Genomic DNA, 22,894 nt, shown 5'->3' on the forward strand with positions numbered 1-22,894 from the left:
AAGGCTTGTGCCCGATAACAACGTTTGATTGTGAAGTGTGCATAGGCCCATTATCGCAAGCGTCGTAAAGAATTATAGCCACAACTTCGAAGCAACACTTGAAAAGTGATGTGATGTAAGTAAGTGTAACGTGGGTACACAGAAGAGCCATAGAATCCGCTTTGACCGTTGCTAATTCGGGTGAACGTGCGGCGGCGTTTGTAAACTGTTGTTAAAAATACGAGAAGCACATGATAAGCCGGAGGGCATTGAAAACATCGAACGGGTTCAAGGGAGGTCGTGGAATACCGATCACACTGTGCCTATATACACGTCTCGTGTTGACGCTGTGCGAATGATGAAACGGAACAACGCGTATTCTAATTCCCTGCTCCCATTCGTGCACAAGACACCTGTAAAGAGAATGTTAAGAGAAGCAGTGCCCAACCCAACATCCCCGTTATAAAGTGAAATTAGTTCCAAGCTCCCGAAGCTTCTTAAGAGCTTGAAGCACGTTACATAACCAAGAGCAGGCGTGCGTGCATGCGACTTAAGACTTTCGGCGATGAATTCTAAATATAAATTTCATATACAGTGTGTAATAGCTGGCGAAGATCTTCGACGATAATAGAGATCGTTCACTCGGCGTAACAAATTGCTCCAATAAATTATAACGCTGCAACCGAGCCGTAGGTGGTGTGGTGTGGTGTGGTGGTCACTCTACGCGCACGCTCTGCTCTGCAGCACGGGTCAAAAGTAAAAGCTGTCTTGACGCCGATTCTATTCAAACTCTACGCGTAATTCACCCTGGGCCGTTCGTTCATGGACGTGGCGTGGCGTGCCTTACCCACACCACATCTCGACTGTGGCCAAGCCGTGCTTAATTCTGATTCTAAGCGATGCCGAGCACGTAGCGAACCGTTAATAACCGGCAACTAAAGCGAAACCGAGATCGACCTCCTCCTCCTCTTCCTCCTCCTCCTTCTACTTCTACTTCTACTTCTACTTCTACTTCTGGTATTACGCTCGGCTAACCCCTGCAGCGTGAAACGTGCTCAAACAGCTAAACACGGTGAAACGATCAGACGACGAACTGTTGCTGATGCCGTGCTTGCTCGCCTAATTGCAAACGCGTGTGACCCTAGCCAGGTCGGCGTTGGTTCCTCTCGGATCATTATCGTCCCCGATGCGCAGGTGAGTTCGATCGTTCGTAGCGCGTCGAGAGATATCGAGGAAAAAAATCTCTCGAGGATTTTACCAGCCGATTTTTTACCCTCGTTTTTCCAGCTATAACAGATCAGCATCACAGCTACCGCAAGGAAAAAAAAGATGCTTATGCAGAGATGCTAAGAGTAGATCTTAAGTGGTCCGGAAAGACTCTGCATCAGCAGCACCCCGCGTGAAGATAGATTTAATTTCGGTATATTTGTTGCTTCATTTTTGTTGTTGTTGTTGTTTTTCTCTCACTTTCTATTTCTCCGATTTGTCGTCATATAAATAGACTTCTAGGCTGCCTCGCAGATGCCGGGCGCATCGGTTCGTCGAATGGCGATCCATAAATTTAGGAGCTTCGCGTTTCGTTGGTAAAAAGTGGCGAGACGAGACGAGAACAAATCGGGCAAACGCAGAAAGTGCTTCTCGTACACACGCCGCGACGTGTTTTCCGCGGTTATTTATTGGCCCGTCTTTTGATTTAATAATCGACCGAATGATTATAACCCAAGAAAAGGGACCTGAGGACAAGACGTAAATTAGCCCACAAACAGTCGACTCCATTCATCAGATCGGTATATAATTTACCCGTGGACGTAAATCACTCGTATCAAGCCACGCCAAACGTTTATCAATCCATCTGCTCTCAATCCCAAGTTACAATGACAAACAGCTCTGGGTTTAGTTACTCTTTAATGCTTCGAACATCCGTTTACCGTGAAACAAGGTTAAGAAATGATACATATATATGTAAAAAAGAGAAGATTGCTTTGACAAAAAACAGCATCAACCATGACTGGCTTTTCATGCGATGTCAACTTTTCATATCCCAAGAGCAGTTGTCCATCGTTTGAAAATGCGGGCATGCAATGGTATGAAGATACGTATAGTGTGCATAACGAATAACAGAGCATGAAATCCAATCCATAGCTGAATGTGAAGAGAAACAGCACCAGTAATAGCGTTGTTTTTTACCTACGTACAGTGTAGGTGCACGGCGTATGTAAAGCCTTGAGAATATTTACATCAAATTTTCTATTACAGTATACATATACGTATACACATGTATGTACATACATATAGATGGTGTCGAGGAGTCTCTCGTCCGTATCGCATCGTGATAGAACACAGCATATTAAGAATGAAATATAATACGGAAGAGGTAACGCGGAAGATTGAACATGCAGGAACAGAGAACGGTGCTTACGAGATTCGAAAACAGTCGGACGTGCTTGGAATAATGCAGAAGGTGTGTGAGTGTTGGGGGGAGGGGGGGGGAGGCCCATTTTGTATTTGTAACACGACGGCATGGCAGTGCCGCGCTGTTTTCCATCGCTAGATTTCAACAGGCACTGCTCTTCGAGTCTTCCATTCCGCGCGCTCACTTCCTCCTCAACCGTGACATCATCCCGCACACGTGTACCTCCATATTATGTGGGCGATGCGATCGCAACCGCGTACTAATTACGTACATATATTGTATAATACAAACGCACGTATAGGGTGGGGCACCGATCGATTCGACAATCGACGTGAAGAGTAAATTGATAGAATTAAGAAAATGAAAAAATAAAAGAACGGAGAGGAATCAAGCCAAATTTGCGATTCGGTAAAACCAAGTATGTAAGAGATTAGCGAAGATTCGCCATCCGACGATGATACCTGCAGCTAGTCAAGATACGTGATTCGAATGCCTGAATGCTCTATCGTTTTAAAAATGTGAGACTCTCGTTGTCGATTTTTTTTCTTCCTCGATTTCGTACAAAGTATGAAACTTTACGTCAGTCGCGATGGAATTGAGACCGTGGCTTAAGCTCGATTGAATTTGCAAAATTTCGCAATGTACTTACGAGGAAGGATGTAAAAAATTAGAACTTTATTTAGAGTATGTTATATGTATATTGTATTATAGGCATGCGGATTGAGATATCTTGGCGTGAAAAACGAACAATGTTCTAGCAGCTTTACATATGTGTTATATACACACGGCGTATATAGGTTGAAACAACACGGTCCTCATATATTTATAAGAGTGTGCTTGAACAAGTGGTCTAGCGTAACTCGTAAGTCAAATACCTACTCGAGTTATATCGTTTTCATTCGGCAATTAGTGCGTATAGGAGATCAATAAAACCTCTGAATTCCATCTATTCACTATTATAATACTTGAACAAGAAGTTATACGTATAGCTAAATAATATCGTACCTACCTACTTCTCTAAGCGATAAGATTAGGCCGATTCAAGAGTCGCAGACGTTATTTTTCACGTCTGTTTTCTATTGCGGCATATATATTATATAGTTTAGCCCGCAAGAGCTAAGAGACTATCAATGCAACGCGGTGAGAAAAGGAACGAAACCGAAGATAGAAGAAAAACGGTGTATAAAAGAGGAGAAGGAAGGAGGAGAAACTAGCGAAGAGAAGGACGTCGTAGACTGTATAGCCGTAGCCAGAGGAGTCTGGCCGACCAAACTATACACGCGTTATCGTAGTTCTAATCTCTGAGCATACATCTAGGGCAAACGTGGGGATCAGCGGTTTTTGTTTTGTGTTATACCAGACGCTGGAGAACGCTAGCGTGCGTTCAAACAGCGTGTGAGATGGTGTTGGGGGTATCTGTACTATATTAGATGCCTTATCGTTCTCTGACCTGCAGCTTGCAGTTGGAACAAAACACCGGCTGTCGATTCTGCGCAAACTTCTGACTTGGTGAGAGTAACGATCGTCATTCGGAAAAGACTAAACACACTCATGATTCACATTCCGGTGGAATCCATTCACCGTCTTTCCGAACGATCAACGATCACGTCTCTTATTATACCGCAGTCGCATATTCATCGAATGCGATTGATAAAGGGTGCCATCTTTATTATGGAAGGTTCAAACACCCGGCAGTTGAAGACTTCGACACCGATCAAGTTCTTGTACCCGATGATCGTTAAAAAGGGTGACAACGACGGTTGCAAGTCTGATGAAAACACCAGAAACCAAACGGCGATGATCAAAGTCCGGTGAAACATGACTGTGGGAAAAAAATCGTTTCGACAACTGTGCAGTTGTTTGTACAGTGTGAACGTACCAGTAAAGGGAATGCATTTTATTCCGTGAGAAGTGATAAGGATAACAATGTCATCCGGTCTCTGTTTCGCCGCGACGGCAGTCGGTGTCTCGATTAGATTGTAATATTGCATATTACAGATGTCGACGTTACGAAATTTCATATATGCAACGAAGAGACGAGGAAGAGATTATACGGTGTAGGTATCATAACCCACTTTTAGCTCGGACGATTTCCAACCCCGGCAACAACAGCATCAGCATCAACACTGCTGCGCTAACTCGAGTTATTATCTGTTTCGTTGCTTGCACTCAACCACCGCGGTATTTTATTATCTGCACAATTCTACACGAGAAGTGCAGGGCAATCGGCCACGCGGTTATCGTGTCGGTGTAAGTCTCTGCACGTGGCTATGCGTCACTCCGTATTCACAATTATTAATATTCGTTATTATTACAGGCGTCCATTTCCCACGTTGAAAAACGGTTTGAATGACGTTCAAAAATTGCTGCAAATGCCTGAGCTTATTCTATCTATCTGAAACCGGGGTTTATATCGGTGCATACGAATCCACCCTTTTCTTATCTCTGGCTTTGGTACACAACAACTTTGTTCAGACATGGCGTGATGGTTGTGGGACGAAACCGGTGGATGATATTTTACCTAAAAAAGGAATTTGAGACACGCCATGAGTAATTCAATTCGTTTTCCCCGTCGAAACGCCTGCTTGTTCTATATAATTATAATAATTCCGTTAAACTTTTATCACGTGATAATTATAAGCGCTGAGTTGATTCGGGCGCGGTAAAATGATGCATGGAATTGTTGTTACACGCGTGCGTCTTGTGTTACGGAACCGTACGATGGTATATCGGGTTCGAGATAATTGTTATACTGTTTACTACTGTACACTTCCTATTGATTAACATTTAGAGCAAACTGGATTCCAGATAAATTAACGATAACGCAGAAGCACGCCTGCACGGAAATTCCACAAGTTCCTTCGTCATCGGGATTGAATATTTTACGGTTACAATTAAGTGAAGCTCGCCAGAAAACTTGAGTAAAATTTCTTTGACATGGTTTGAAGGAATATATTCAAGGGATGAATAATCGACGAGAGAAAATGAATAAATACAGCGCAGTAATGAGCTGACAATTGAGTCAGATTGAGCGAGATATTTTGCAGTGAGGATCGCATACGCGGCCAGACTCGTACGCTAAATATAATTGGAGAAACTGCATCATAATACGAATAACGAGTGTCGGAAAATAATCGCCTCGTCTCTTCTGTTTTCTGATAACAGAGCCATTACTACACGAGCAAAGAAGTTGCAACGATACGTACGCTTAAGTGTACTTGTGACACATTCCACACGCTGATGCACATATGCGATGCACAGAGGCATGATATAACATCGGTGTGGCGGCGGCGAGTTCAATGATCTCGGATAAACGGCAACGAAGAAACAACAACGATACATAAGTGTATGATAAATAAATAAATAGCGTAATAATAAAATTACAAAATAAAGAATGAAAAAAAAAGAACTACACACACACATAATATTACACGGTTGTGCTCTCAAACTTTATTACCGTTTATTTTCATTTCCTTATTTATTGTTTGTCGTATTCCCTAGCTTTAAACAATCCAGGCCGTTTGCCAAAAAAGTTTTATTTCTGCAGGAGTAAATTATCTTTCAAATGCTTGGACTAGATTCCTTTATATATATATATATATATATATATATATATATATATATATATATATATATATATATATATACATATTATATTAAACTCTCAAGGAATCTCGTACGATGTGCTACCGCCACCTGCGACCAGCGTGTCCTACACAATAATATATAACATTCCTTATAAACTCTCAGCCAGACAAACATACCAACAAAATTTTTACGATGAGAAGAATCGGACGCGTCTTCAGTTTTCCCTATACTTTTTTTTTTTTTTTTTTTTTTTTTGTTTTTATACAACAAAGTAACCAAATCGATTCGTTTTTTATACTACGTGAGATAAGGAAAAAAAAATTAAAGAAGAAGAAGAAGAAGAAGAAGAAGAATAAATCAGAGAAGTGTAAAGAATATAGAAAACGAATGGTTATCCCGAAATATTTTAAAATTCGTTTAAAGCGAGAAAAATAGAAGATAATAAATAAATAAATGAAATGAAATGAGGACTCGTCTAATTTGTATTACTTATTTATAAGAATACTATACGGCTCGGCGTTTTCGATTGGAAAAAGAAACGATGACAAAAACAAGCACAAGTGATTATCATCGTTTCCGATTGATCGCGCGTTATCATCAGGCCCGTATAATAACAATAACAACAACAACAATAATAATAATAATAATGATCCAACGCCTCCGCCTCCCGTCGCTCATTTCTGCGGTGCATTGGGTTTACTTGTTGCGACCCCCGTATAAATACATCGGTATTATATTTATAGGTATAGTATAAAGTGAAACGGGGACGCCTGTTGCGCCCTCTCACGCAACGGCGATGCCGGGTCGATGACCGCTGCGCGGTTAATTTGCCGGGGTGTGCTGATAGCCCTGTAGGTACCACTGATATACCTATACTTACATATGTACTGCGTCTAGGTATATAATAAGAGCTGTTTAGATATTTCGTAACCTTTTCTTTCACAACGTAACACACCGAACTCGATTGCAGCGAACCGCCGTCCGATAATGTCGTTCTTTATTATCATATTCTACCCTCTTCTCGTATAGGAGAAAAAGATTTGAATAGTAATCTAGTGTTCAATGTAAATAAGAAAACTGCATTGCAGCGAAACAAACAAAGTGATAATTTTTGCACAGATATTAATTAATAGATTTATAAATAGTAGAGATTTTTCGTTCATTCTTTCCTTTCGATATCGCTGAGCAATTTTTTAACCGATCATGCAAAGCGTTTATACCTGATCACATCGTGTTATTCGCATGACGTAAGATTCTCGCGTAATTATTATGAACGAGTCATTGTCGATATTATAAGCAAGAATAATAAAATAAAAAAATAAAAAAATTCATTTATATACGGGAAAATCGAATTTCTCAAAAGTAATTTATACCCATTCAAATGTCACGATGATTATAACTTTTTTTTTTTTTCATACATATAATAGTTGTTAAAGGGTCGAACGAAATTTTTTTTTAATATATCTATAAATAGGAAAAAATAATTGGAAAATGATTAAATATTTAAAAGTTTTTCTCCACTTAATTTCCTTCTTCTTCGTCTTTGTCTTTTTCTTCAATTAACCAAGTCTCGATTAAATTAGCCACGCGCAACAAAGCTTGCATCGCAACTCGGACGTCAACAAGTGCAGCTTGCAGTCTCCGTCCATCGCTATATACGATAGTAGGATTGTACGGATCAGTAGCCATGTGCATTGCGACACGTGCCGGTAAACTGCGCGTCTGACAAATTCATCCGCTTCCAGATACATACAATGTCTGCCTTATAAACGATCTAGATACCTATAAGCTGTTATCGCAGCCTTGCGAGGCATTCTCGGGGCGACCGGTTGGTCTAATACAGACGCATCGCCTCATCCTGCGCTCACAATCAAACTAAACATACAAAATATACAAAATATATATATATCGCTCTTCAGCCGCGACGTCAGTTGCATATTGGCCGAATATCGAGAGAAGGATATGCCAGAAGCCAGAATGGGTACCCTTAGAATTTTGTACAAGAATTTCATTTTTCAAAATGTTTTTTAAATAGTCAAAAATCACCTCTATAAACATTACTGAGAATTATTTTAAATTTTCAAAAATTATAAAAAAAAAGTTTTTTCGACCTTTGCATAGAATAATTATGTAAAATATTAATTCTTTTACTCTCAATTTTATCAAATTTATTTCATTTCTTTTTCTTTACTTTTCATTTTACTCTCGAAAAAAAAAAAAATATAATTTCTTTTTTCTCCTGACATCTGAAAATCACTTTTATTTTCTTTGGTTACTCGTATTTCCTTAAGTACCCCCGTTCCACCACCCCCCCCCCCCCCCTCCCCTGTATTAAGGAAATAAAATCAATGTAAAAAAAAAAAAAAAAACTGTAAATGGCTGGAGCGACCTGATCCAAAATTTAGTTTATTGTTAGACACTAAACTAGGCGTATATGTGTATCTAGACAAAAAAGTCAAGTTATATCGTCATATGATATTATACCGTGCGTTACATCTGCAGTACACAAAGATCCCCTTTGTTTATTGTCAGAATTTCAACTTATATATTCGTCATCTCGTATCACACTTGTTCACGCACGTAGTTTATATCTTTTTCTCTTTTTCGTTAATTCCCTGCAACTCCAGCAAAGAAGACGTAATATGTATAATATGAGGTTGAAGTTGAAGTAACGTTACTTCAATTATGCACGTTTAAGAAAATCGTTACATGGTTAATTCGCAGCATTAGGATTGTCTGAAATTGAGCTAGTAAATAATAAGTGTTTTGAAAAGCCAACTCTGTGAAAATTCTAAAATTATTCTAAAATTGCAAAATTGGATTTATTCCACGATGCTTCGTTACATCGAGGTTACTAACTCCAACATGGTAAATATGTACACGACATGATGTTAGACGACAAAATCGGCTAACTCTAGTCTTCGTCGCCTTACTCTAATCCAATCCTCCGAATTAAACGTTCGACGTAACAGTTTAATTAATAGATTTCAGGGATGAAACACGACCGTCGCGTTCTATTTTATTTCACTAATTACAATCAGTGCGTACGATTCTTCGTCTATCGGTGTTTTAGCCGTCTTCAATGGTGCCGTAAGTGCTACACAAATCCATATAATATATATACACGCAGTAAGTTTGATTTAATGAAAACAAAAGTTACAGGCAAATGCGCAGTTTTTCTGTATGTTCAAAGACGAGCGAACAACATTCCCGTGTGTTAGAACTTATGTATAAGGCATAGGTACTCACGTGTAGCTGAGAAACACACGTATGTATGTACAACGACTGGTGAGGTAATAAAAATTCAGCATACCTCGGTAAACGATACAGACGATTGTCTGACTCATTCCCCGATCGATGCAAATATCCCCAACCTATAACATCATCGTCGTTATCGCAGAGACAAACGTTCAACTTATTTTCGTTTGTTGTTTTCGCTTTCCTTCCATGCTTCTATTTCTGTGTGCGTGTATCACGTGTATGTATATACATATATACATACATTTTCTTTTTCTTTTTCTTTTTCTTTTTCTCTGTTCAACTTCAACCGAAGAGAGAAAGAAGAAAAAACAACGATATTAAAAGCCGCAACGTCAACGTGAAAATTATCCGGAGTGAAAACGGATCTCTTCCTGTGTCAATTGAATTCAGATTACATAAGTTGCGTGTGGATTTAGAAATGTTGAAAATACATGTGAATTTTTGCGCTCAATAAATACGGAAAATCTGTCATTGAAAGAGTGTAACGAAAATTTGTAACTTCTTTTTGTCTTTTTGTGACGTTAGAACGTTTATACATCGAATCGATGTAATATATAAGCTTTGAACGATCACATAAGCTGACCTGCCCATTAAAACACCCTCGAGTATAACAAAACGAACGCTCGCATATTGCGTTCCTCTTTTTATCCATCGGAGATTGAATTTTAATAACTTTTTTTCTCCTTTATTCAATTTTAACTCGATATTTTTTTTTGTTTCATGTTTCTCCCCCTGCAGCAAGTGATAATTTCTGCCTCTATATTGCATATAGCGTAGTGTATTATATGTACACACAAGTGGATATTATTGGATATAGAAGATATTATTTTGTCCACCGATAATATTTTTCTGCAAATAACTCCGTCATCGCTGCGCTCAACAATGCTCAACGAATACGCGGCACACAGTCGATGAACATATTCAACGCTGCAGCGTTATTATTTTATAAAAATTATAATGGCGTTTGACCCTCGCGATATCAGCCTATGAACTATAATCCAGAATGTACGCGATGACGCGTTGTCTTGATTTTTACTCACTCACGCTTTATACGAACAAATTATACTAGATTTATATGTATATGGATGATACGTATAGGTATACACGTATTGTATTATACAGATATGACGATGAATATTAACTTGAGCATTTGGTTGACAAAATTTGTCCCCTGCTCTGTGAAAAAAAGGATAAAAAAAAAAAAAAAAGAAGAAGAAGATAATCAATTACAAGCAATTCGACGGTAAATTCATCGTATAGTGAAAAAAAAATCATCTACGAAAGATCTAAAAAAAAAAATAAAAATAAACAAAGTACCTACTGATTTGATAACATGAAAATTATTGATATGCTTGAAGTAAGAAAAGTGTTTCAATCGTATTATATCTATATCTATATACATTTACCATTACGCCGTTCCTGTGTAATGCATCATATGTATCGTAGGTATATACATGTATAGATACATATGCATTGTAGAGGAATTTGAAATGATCGATCGCGTGTATTTATCAGTTAGCGATCATCGCGCTGAACTGGGCCAGTAAAATAATGAAATCTATTATAGTATATATATGTATGTATGTATGTATGTATAGCACATTCGACGTATAACGTAACGTCAAGAGAAAAGAAAAGTTCATAAGGTTAATTACCTAATTAACGTAATATTACGGTCATATCTGTTCTCCCTGTTTTTCGTTTTCATTTTTTTTCTCTCTCTCTTTCCCTCCTTCTTCTTCTTCTTCTTTTTCTTCGACATTTTTAATCCACCCGCTATGTACACGTATATTCGTCTGCAAGTCAGGCTTTTACTCATACCGTATCCTTACTGAATGCATTTCTGCGATGACGACTAAATACACAAACGATTCGCGTAAACAATCGCGATGAATATAACTAGCGTGAAAAAACTGTTTTATCCATTCATTTACATACATACACTAGACTATATTAAAAAAATTAACTATTTGTTTTCGAAATTCAGGTTAAAAATATTTATCCAAATGACAAAAAAAGAACGCTGTACAAGTTTGAGCTCTTAATATTAATATTTAGAAGTGCAGCGTCACCGCGATTTTCTATTTCCCATTTGAATAACATAGAAATTTTTTATTTTTTTTTCTAAACGTTTAAATTTTACAACTCGTCAACGGATCAGTGCACTGATAAGACGAGTACGTATTTTTTTAAAGAAATTGTACATTCTGCAAAAAAGGTTTCCTTTCATTTTATAACAAATTTATTCTTTCAAAAGTTATTTAAGGTCAAAGGTCGTCCAAAGGACCTTGTGTTTTATATACATCTCAAAAAATACGTTCGCCATTAAGAGGAACACAGACAAATATGCGGATTCGAATATTCCAAAGGAGAAAATTATCGTCAGCGAGAAAGGCTGCAAACGATTGTAAACGAGAGTTTTTCGATTTTCGTTGTACAGTAGAACCCCGAATCGCTGACGACTCGATGGTTTCCCCCACTCCTTGATACGCAGCACGCGTGTACGAAACGTGTGCGCCACCGGCATGAATCAGGCGTGAAATTTGTCCTTGAATCGGTAAATGAGAACATGACGGGGAGAGGAGGGAGGAAAACAGGCGTCTAGTTTGGTCGAATGCTCTCCTGGCACTTTGGCGCCACCATGACACAGGCACACTCGAGCAATATTCGTGCATGCAGAGCCGCGAAGTTCGTGCGAGTGTTTGATAAATGTCAACGGGAACGAAAATAAGACGGGGTATAGAAACGCGAAGGTCTTTCCGTCGTTTGAATTGTTTCGCATACCTTATAGGCATAATACACTCGGCACGCCGCGTTCTCTTCTCTATACACAATATAATAACTTGGCCTGCCTCCTTCCTGAAGCGGATTCAATTGCCACATGGCGTGACGAGGTGCTCTCATCCTAAAAGTCTAAGCCTTTGCTTGAAAATTTTTAGAAGAAAAAACGTACGTAAATTTAAAGGTAATAACGGATTATTAGCCAGAGATATGCAACAATAACGAAGTCGGATTTTCAAATTGTGTAGCTATAGACATCAATTTTGTTTATTTATTTTTTTCCAATTTACTCTCTTTCATCGTTTGTCTTTTTTTATTCCTCTTTCCAATGCAAGTTACCCCCGAAGTTCGTTAAATTTGATTGCAACGATTTATCAGAAACCAGAGGGACGTTTAAGTTTAATTGTACGCATGAAATCATAGTACAGTATATATAGTTATACCTATTTTGTATAGATATATTTTTGGACAACTTTGACGTTCGTTTTAGCTATATAGTTCATAATCTGCAAGTAAAATTGGAAATAATGACCTTGAATGTTGATATAACACGAGAATGAGAAGAAACAAAACGGAATAAACGTACAAAAGAAAGTCAATAATGATCTGAACTTCTTTCAGCATAAATTAGAGAAGAAAATCAGCAGATACGATTAGAGAATATGAAAAGTCGAGGATACGCAAAGATTGGAAAATGGATAATGATAATGATAAATTCGACCCAACGATCCAGAGTCACTGTGATCTTAATTTGATCGGACAGTTTGACTCAAATCGTGTATAATTGGACTCGACCGGATGATCCCGGAGCATCTCGACAGCGTTGCTGCTAGTTATTATGCCTCTTACATATGTAACCTACAGATGTTTCCACACCGAGTTCAAATTAATCATCATAATCAGTTGCTAAAAATATTCAAAAGTAAAACCCGTTTGGACGTGAAAATTTGACGTATGGAAAATGAGAAACGGAAGAATTATGTATACTCACTCGTACAACCAAGAGAAACTAAAACATGAATCGAACCGGCGTCAGCAGCCTTTTGCAATTAGGCGATATGCTTTGGAAGCTGCATCGGAATTACCAGCGTTTTGATTAATTGCCGCTGCTGAAATTCGAGCACACACACACACGCAGATCTTTCGTAGAGAAAAATGAGAAAAAAATAAAGAAAGGGATAGAAAAAAAAGGAAGATATTTTTTTTTTTTTTATTCATCTATGTATTTCTTTTTCTCCTCTCGGCTGTTTGACTTACTTGACCACCACTGCTGTTTACCACGGTGACACAGCCATAAACGACGACGACGACGACGAGAAGCGTAGTTAAATATATGCAACGCGATATAACGCTTGCTAATTTATGCGACGAATGTTTGTGCGCGTATGTCACGTGAGCAAATTCGGGCGCAATACGCGCGTTTCTCTTACCGAGTGAGGAATCTCGAGGTTTAGTATACCTACACATACTGTACATTATACATATATGTATGTAAATCTATGTACATGTATGTATATTCCATACATGTTTTTTCGACAACATTTAGATAGGAGGTTCCCTCACACACACACACACACACACACGCACGTAAGCGTAGAAACCGTTCGTAAATAGAAATACATGTATACGACAATTCACGAATATAATTTCGGTAGTTATATGTACGGGTGGCAAACATCAAGGCTGCGGAATAAACGTGTATACATATTATAATGTACACACACACACAAACACAAACACACATGTATGTATACATATGGAGATGAATGATAAATGCCTCGTTGAATTATACGTGTGAATATGTTGTATACCTGTACGATATGTGCAATGATATCGGCGAAATTCCAGCTCACCTGACAGAAACAAAAATAAAACAAAAAAAAAAAAAAAAAAAATAATAACCAACAACATCCGTTTTCCATTTACTTTGCTGTACGATTTTTCACCGTACTTTGTTGAGTAGTTGTTAAAAATGTTTTTTCAACTTGAATTTTTCGCGAAAGTAAAGAAAAACCACCGCAAGAAAGAGAACGAGAGAACTTACAAAGGGATGAAAAATTATTATAAATTTTATTTCAATCGCAAGTGTGATGATATCACGTTTTGCATATCTGCGAGATGTTTTTGAGATACAGATGCTGAAGGGATTTCTGAATGTTTGTAGTAAGTAATTTCCTCAAGTGTATGATATTTTTCTCGTCGTTCCGAAACTTTAAGTACACCTACGCTATTGCCTAAATTGAGGAGGAAAGAAAACCTTTTTTTTTTTCTAAGAAAAAGATGAAAGAAAGAAAAAGAAGGAAGAAATGAACGCTAATTAATTCAACGCGAGGTGTACATAACACAAGTTATATGTACACAGACGTAATAAGCAGCAACCTAAGTCATACTAAAAAGCTAGACGCATTGGCTATAAGATGGCATAAAACCGCGTAGGACGCGCCGGTTTCCAAAATATTTGTGTCCCACTTCTGCATTTCATTTCACGAGTGACGCGCGTGAGAAACCCGCCGCCTCGAGACTTCTGACAGTCTATACATACATACCTATACATATAGGTATACACATATTATATATGTATATTAGTAGTACATATATACACATATTCACACGTAAGTTGGTAAGAAAATCAAATGCAACAACAATAAGAAAAGAAAAAAAAAAAAAAAAAAAAAAAAAAAGAAGAGAGCGAAGAGAATTCATTCTTCTAAAAAACGAAGCAAAAAAAGAAAACAGAAAAATAAAACACCGCACGTCGCGTAATGTGTATAAATATCATTATAATTGTGTAAACAGGCATTAATATTGTACCTTTATACCTACTGTACTATGGATATTAGATGTATCAGTTTCTTCTTCTATTATTTTTCCGCCTTATTGTTTTACGCATCTATCTCGATTTTCCTCAGTTCGAAAAGCGAGCGTCTAATTTTTGCAGTCACCGTCGTCAACGAGTTGAAAAATAATCGCAAATTCCATTCCAATATTTTTTTCTACCTTTATCATCATCTTCTTCTTCTTCTTTTTCTAATTTCATTAATACGCACGAGTAGGATTGACCAATTTTTGTGCGACTGGACGGAAGTATTTTCTAATTATTCCGTTTTCATTGGCCTAAATTATTAAATAAAAATACGCGGATATGTGATGTATAATAATAATAATAATAATAATAATAATAATAGTAATACAAAATATCATAAATCGACGAATAGAATGAAAATAAGTGTCGCTTCGAACCAAATCGCGTGTCTTTTTAACATCATACACATAATATATAAATATTTATCATCCTTCGAGTTGATTGAATGAAATGAAAAGCGTATTATAATACGCGTATACCTGTGCCTATACATAGGTATATGCATATTGTATACGTATATGTATATACAGCAGCCGTATAAGACACCTGCGCAAGTAAATCATCCTGCAATGTTATTCACCCTGTCTACGTATATGTAACGAAGACGTCGTCCGTATATAGAGTTGGATAAATTCGTACCAACGATATGCAACTACCTGCATAATTCGTGTGTGTGTATATATATATATATATGTATGTATATGTATGTATTACATGTACAGAATAATACGTTAACCTCGATTATACACGTGCGTATCAATAAACGCTTTGCATTCCGGCCAAATACAACATACCAACATACTTTTGTCACCAAAGAATAATAAATAATTGCATTACTATATGCATATTAGGTATGTATAAAATTTTGAGGATAAATTTTAAAAACGTTCGAAATATGTAAATATCACGTTCGTCATGGTTCACGTATGCAATATCTTGTCCGTGAAGATCAACCTCTTGGATCGACGTATAATAATTAATGTTTTACCCCATTATTAGCAACGATTCACTGGTTATAATATAATATCGTGTCAATTCGCATAGATTGCCGGGCGCGTTTATCACCTATAATACATATATGCATACATACACGTGTATGAAATGTTTGGATCTGTAGGCGCGTGTGTGTCTGTAGGTTCGCATTATGCGCGTGTATCTATTGACCTAGATTATAGAGTGTATCTATTGCTGTTGTAATAAAGCAGCGACCGGTGGTACTTAAAGCTCGCTCACTCGCGCCCCATAACTTAACAAGAAACTTGGGATAAAACCAGGTTGAAGGCTTTTTTCTCGATATAATTTATCAATAGTAGCTAAGGCTCTTCTTTTCCTCGTTTTTTTTCTATTTTTTTTCTTCTTCTTCTTCTTCTTCTTCTATCGTCGTATAACATAGCTGTTGAATCGAAAAATCGGAATTATAACTGTTCACTCTTCGAAACTCGAGAGAATCTCTCCCTCTATATTTTAACGCGATATTCAAATACGCGTAGTCGATAAACTTGTAATTTAACGATTATCTGGCCTGAAGGACTAGAATCGATTCACTTCTCTCGACCGAGGAACAGGTAATTTATCTAAAAAAACAGCCATGCCAAATGTGTCCCCCCTCCCCCTCCCCCCCGCTTCAGAAGCCAGTTGTAAGATAATGTTATTTATTTATTCATTTATTTATTAGTTAGATTTTTAACGGCTGTTTTCTAAGGCCATGCCACACCGATCCGGTAATTATTGCTATCGAGATTTATTAGGCGATTAATTGTGATAAGACGAATTTGGTCAACGTAAGTGTGTTTAACCGTTATAAGTTCACAACGTGCAACACTGTAGGTGATAGGCAAAGATCGATCGATTCGCAAACCTGTAGGTGTGTGCATTATTTCGATTTTTTTCTTTTTTTTTGTTTTACGTTTTGTTTCGTTATATTTATTTCATTTTTCTCTTTTTCTTTTTATTTTATATTTCTCTTGCCTTTTGTCGATATTCTATGCAACGTCGTTTCTGTCGTTTTCTGTACCCGATAGATAAACGGGTGATTGAGTTTTTTTTTTTCATTTCGGTTTAATGCGGTATCGATGTCTAGGATCTTGTGCGTCTATTAATCGATAATAATCCCGTAATATTCAATTTTAATCCATCGTGTCGGCGCTTCGTCTAGATAATCGAACCTCGAGACTCGTCGGTGTCTCGTTATTAGATATTATATTGGGGCGAGTTTGCGACGGTGAAAATCGGAAATTTCGATAAGTTGGATTATACTTGCGATTTTTTTCTGCTAAAGAGCGAGAAAAAAAATGCAAAAGACTTTACAAGTATAGGTGATGTGCTATATGTGTTTAAAGCAAAAATTTTTCGGGCAAAGCTTTGATCGCTGAATTTGCAAAAACGTGTAATTGGGTTGTGAGGAAATTTTAATTTGTATTTTTTTTTTTCTACACTCACCCTATCATCGTGATTTCCCAGATCCGGTAGCTGAAACAAACAAAAGAAGAAGCACAGGATTAATTCGACTGATAAAATGTGGAATGTCGAAAATTTTACTGCCTATACCGTTTTTTCGTTTTTTTCTATTTTTTTTTTGTTTACAATCATAACGTATTGCGTGTAAATGGTATTTGAAAAGTATTGCAAATTGCAATGCTTTCAAAAAAAAGACGAGATCTTAGATAGTAATAAAATAAATACAAATATGGACGCGTTGTAAATTGTAAACTTTAATATCGCATAAATTTTCTCGCCCTGATTATTACCTACGAGAAAAATAAAAATTGAAAATACCGAAGGAATAGATAATAGGCGATGAGAACAATTCGATCTTTTATCGCGTTGCAAAAATGTAAAGGAAAAAAAAGAGAATAAAATAAAATCTCAATAAGAAGCAAGAAACGCAAGAAAGAAAACGATACGAGTCAGTTACACATATATGTATATCAGCGTTTTATCCACACCTACGCAAGTTTCGCATGAAACATTGTTATGTTACAAAAGCGATAGTTATTTCCGAGAACAAGCGCGATCTTAATTATCGTTAGGTATATATATATATAATATTATACAGGCAAACACTATTAGTTCATAGACACGCATTCGTATAGATCACGCGCGTGTGTAACTCTCAAATTTATAAAAATTTACGGAAAAAAAAAATTGAGAAATTATACGAATAATTAGCTGCCTCGCGTGTCTAAAATATTATTTTACAATTCCAGGTACGAGATCAAGAATGCCTTGATATTCGAAAGGATGAATTTATTCTTAGACGAGATCAAACAAAATCAAAAAATAAATCAATTGATTGCTGCAATCTGTAATAGAAAACGCGTTTTATTCTCAGACGTGTTCTTGTAGGCGACAAAATATTTGTACAGAAATGTGGTTTAGGGGGGAAGGGGATTGAACAAATAAATGCATGAAAGGAGTTCGTGCAATCAATCCAGCAGCTGCAACATTGTATTTATGTTGAAATGTGTATTTATATACCAAAGGCTCGGGCTTATTTACACGCGCATCGCGTAGGCTCAACGTCAATATAACAGGGTATGTGCTTGCAAGTCGGTTTATGCAACCTTGGATAGTCGATCGTATTGCATTTATCGAAAGTGCATTTGTCGTTTCACGTTTCTTGCTTCTTTTTGCTCTTCTTTTCCTTTCGTTTTTTCTTTTTAAGTCTGTAATAGCGACGGCACCTCGTAGTAAGATAGTAGAACTTGCCTATAAATACTCGGTCGGTAACAAAAAAAAAAAAGCTGTTCTTACCGACAGAGAAAAAACTCTTACCAACTGCGAACTACCAATTATCGTCGAACGACTCGGAACTCCTTCGTACCATCCATCAATTGTTGCTAGTTTACACTGCGGATGGTTTGAGAATTTTACGAACGGTATATCTCAGGATAAAACAGGTTTCGTACAGCGAGCTTGTAGAATGATATATACATATTATGGAAACCGCTTTACGTACGAGGGTATTTATTCGATTCGCAGAAATGAACGTGAAAGATTTTCATTTCGCGCGAAATTTGCCGGAACTTTTTCATTTGTCATTTTTTTTTTTTTTTTTTTTTTTTTATATATAATAGCGAGAAAAAATAGTCACTCATTTATATGCAACAATCGATTATTACATATGTATACATATGTTGTACAGCTATATATCCACGATATTAAATTTATTCAATAATTTACACGTATTTTCAAAGTTTTTATTAAAAAATATATTTACACCCGTCGTTTGATTGCTTAAATTTAATTGTTCGATATACACACATACATAAATTTACGAAATACTTGTTAATACCTATTAATCCCTGCAACTTCCCGCCAGGACAATTATACATATGTATGTGTAATATATATGTATATATACACACGAGATATATATATATATATATATACATTCATTGGTATAAAACGTTAGCTTATATAACTATACAAATTCGTAAAATTATAACCGTAAATAATGCTGTGTTAGGGAATTGAATTTGCATGATCCGTGACACGCAATCGTTTTAATGCTTCTTTGGCAAATTTAGTTATTATTTTAGCATCGCTGACGCGACGCTGGAATCCGAATAAGCGTCTAAATTGCAGATCGAATAATATGTATCTAACGTATATTACACGTAAACAAAAATTACAATAACAGAGACAGGAATGTAAATTTTACGATCAGATCATTCCGGATCCCCGAGAGTTTGAAACTTGAAATCGACGTTCTACGATTCACCGTTTAAGATTTCGTCAAAGGAAAACCAGTCATACGCGAAGTCTATTACATACATATATATATATATACGTTACGTAGGTATATAATAAATATGTTTTCTCAAAGTAATAAATACAAGAAAAAAAAAAAAAAAGGCTGCATCCCTGCGCACGAAAATAATTTCCATTGCTTGTAACGTCCTGAACGTATCGTGAGAGGAATAAGAATAATGGGAAGAAGAAGGGTTTGCGAAGATGCAGAAAACATACGAGAGAAAACAAACCTGTATAATATGTATATATATATATATACCTTACATTATACGCGCGGAGAGTAAGCGAAGAATTTTCTCTCTACCCTGTATTGACACACAGCCAGACACGAGAAGGGAGAAATAAATTCGATTTAGCGTTATTTCGCCAGAGGTTTATGCTTATAACAGATTCAGCAGCCGCCCCGTCGCGAGGAAGGATGGGCTTGAAAATATTCTCCAAAATGAGCTTTCAAGAGAGCTCTTCGTGCTTTCAGCCGAACTGCCGAAAAGCGTATACAAATCATATAATTCGAATCACCTCGTCCAACGAATCCGTTCGCAAAAGCTTTCGGCGATATGCAAACACCGTTCAATATCATACCGCCGAGAAAAATATTTTTTCCAGCAATTTTCGGCAAGAGGTTTTTATAAAAAAAAAAAAAAAACGCAACTCGTCGGGCTTTTTCCTCCCTGATTTTCCAAATTTATCCTTCCTTGTTTTTTGTTGTCGTTGTTCTTTTTTTCTTCCTCTTGCTTTCTTTCACTCTCATCTTCCCTCCCTTCCGTCATTAACCCCCGATCAAAAGCCAGGGGAGGATAACCGTGACGCAAAGGGCGGCGAAGCAGCTGGCGCACATCGCTAAAGGACTTGCAGCCGGCTCTGCAGATTCGTTGCCGTCCATCATCAGCTCCTCGTCACGTTCGAATTCACGGATCTCGACGTCGCACTTGAACCTGACGCGCCCCGATCTCAGCTGAGTGCTGTCCCTGCGTAGAAAAAGGGACGAACCCTTTCTGTCCAACTTCCATCCCGGTTCTTGAACCAGCATTCTGCTAATCATCCTTTGAAACGGTTCGTAGAATTACCTTCTCTCGATCTTAAGGCTTAAGGCAAAGATTTCCGCCAAACTTACAGCCTCAGCCTCTCGCTATCTCTTTCTTCTTCTTTCTCTTTTTTTTTTTTTTTTATACTCCGGAAAAGATTATTTGGAGATAAGATTTTCCGCAAGTTGTACAAAAATTGTCTGTTTCTTGATTCTTTTCTTCTACTTCTTCTTCTTCTTCTTCTTCTTCTTCTTTAATATATCTTCTTATCGAAGTCAGGGAGTTGAGTCGAGATCTCCTCCGCCAGGATGGAAGGGGGAGGAAAATGACTGATAATTATGTTAGGCTCAGACTTTCTTATTTCATATTATAATATGTTGCTCGATCTTTCTATAGCCTTTTTTCCTTCTTCTTCGTCTTCTTTTTTCTCCTTTACAGGCGATAGGATGCTGCCTGAAAAATAAAACATACCACACTGTCAGATTTAGAACGTATCTGCCGATATGAGGCTAAACCAAATAACATGATTCTTTACCCATGACACAACTATTGTAACAACAGATATAACAGCATGTATGTACATGTTCAACTGGACTGTGAATCCGGCAAGTTTTTCATCGACTCGAATAAGAGAAATAATTTCGTGAGTTTGAAAATGAAAAAAAAAAAGATCTCGTCAAAATGGAAGTTGCAGACGTCAATGCAGAAGTCAATGACTAATTAGCAAGCGAAAAATAGCGTGTATGACGGCAGATTCGCACGCTGAGTAATACAAAATATATAACATGTATCAAAAAAAGATGCTCCGGGGTTGCGGATTACATACACATACAGCCCAGGCGATAAGGGGTCGAAGTTCATATTATGTTATATATTATAATACGCGTGCACAATCGCATCTGGAATTGACGTGTGAAGGCGTTACGTATAGAAATTGATGCTGAGAAACATTCAATTCACCAACCCGATTACATGACCTTTCAACTCTGCAGCATCAGCATCAGCAGTAGAATACATATATAGATTTAATAACAGTACGGAGTAGAGTAAAATAAACAAGCGTCATCGATCAGCGTCGACAATAAAGAAAGAAAGAAAGAAAGAAAGAGAATTTATCTTGAATATTTGCCTGGACGGGAGAATTAGAAGTTAAAAATGATAAAAATCAGGTGATTTTGCTTTCAGTTCACCTTTAGTCAAATTCCAAAAATCACTCTACACCGAAGTGGATTGGTTATTAATAATTAAAATAGAATATATATCCCCCCACCCTGCGGGTACAGTTTCTCCTTCGTCTCTTGTAACTTCGATTAGTTATAGGTTGAGATAGGTTACTATCCACAACAAAACCACAAATAAGTGCAAGTGATAACATATCGAGTTAAATAATTGATAAATATGGATACATTAATTTCTCTTATTAGCTTTTACACAAACATTTACTTTTTCCTACATACAACATATATATATATGTATATATATATATATATATATATATATATATATATATACATACAACGCCATTAATTATAAACAGAAATTCAAAGCACGTGAGATCAAAGGTAAAAGAGTTTCAGAATACGAATAATAAAGTTCGGTTGGTGACGTTGTTGATTTTTGCGGTTGCTCGTTGTCTTTTTTTTTTGTTCTTTTCTTTCTATTACCTCGTTTTCTTTTACTTCCGTTTTGTCCGCGGTATCAGCGTAATGTTCGTTTTATTACAGCTGGTACATACATGCCTAGGTACGTAGACAGATGACGTGCAGCAGAAGCGAATTGTCGTTGTAACGACGAAGGTATATATATAAAAGTGTGTGGAAAAATACGCGCTATATGTATAACGTAAAACGGCGTGATCATTAGAATTTCAAATTGGCAACGTATGTTCATGTATACATATATACGGCCGGATGGCCGAGGGCGCCCGCATAATGATACATCATACGAAATACAGCGAACGAATAATTCCTGTAAAATTCCATTGGGATGATAACGAAAAAATGGCAAATGGAATAAAATTATAGTGAAGAAAATATAAAGAGAACGAATCTTCAGAGCATCGCGTTAATAAGAATAAGACGTGTTTTTAGGGGATAATAAAGTATATCGAGAAATAAAAATATTATTTATTGCATTTTCTTTTCTTCTATTTTCCTTTCTTTTTCATTTCTGTTCGCAACGCGTAGCAATTATCATACGTATGATGTATGTATAATTAGCATGTATAAG

The 22,894-nt window shown here is 37.0% G+C and overlaps 1 protein-coding gene across 1 annotated transcript in view; it reads right to left on the bottom strand.

Annotated features, from left to right (window-relative positions):
* LOC124409964 (sestrin-3) overlaps nucleotides 1–22,894 on the bottom strand; it is a 110,127-nt gene that overhangs the window by 64,577 nt on the left and 22,656 nt on the right. The window contains exon 4 of the mRNA XM_046887972.1: nucleotides 17,325–17,354. Coding sequence (XP_046743928.1) covers nucleotides 17,325–17,354 — 30 coding nt within the window. The remainder of the gene's footprint in view (nucleotides 1–17,324; nucleotides 17,355–22,894) is intronic.

This window comes from Diprion similis, chromosome 1 (genome assembly GCF_021155765.1).
Source record: "Diprion similis isolate iyDipSimi1 chromosome 1, iyDipSimi1.1, whole genome shotgun sequence".
NCBI lineage: Eukaryota > Metazoa > Arthropoda > Insecta > Hymenoptera > Diprionidae > Diprion > Diprion similis.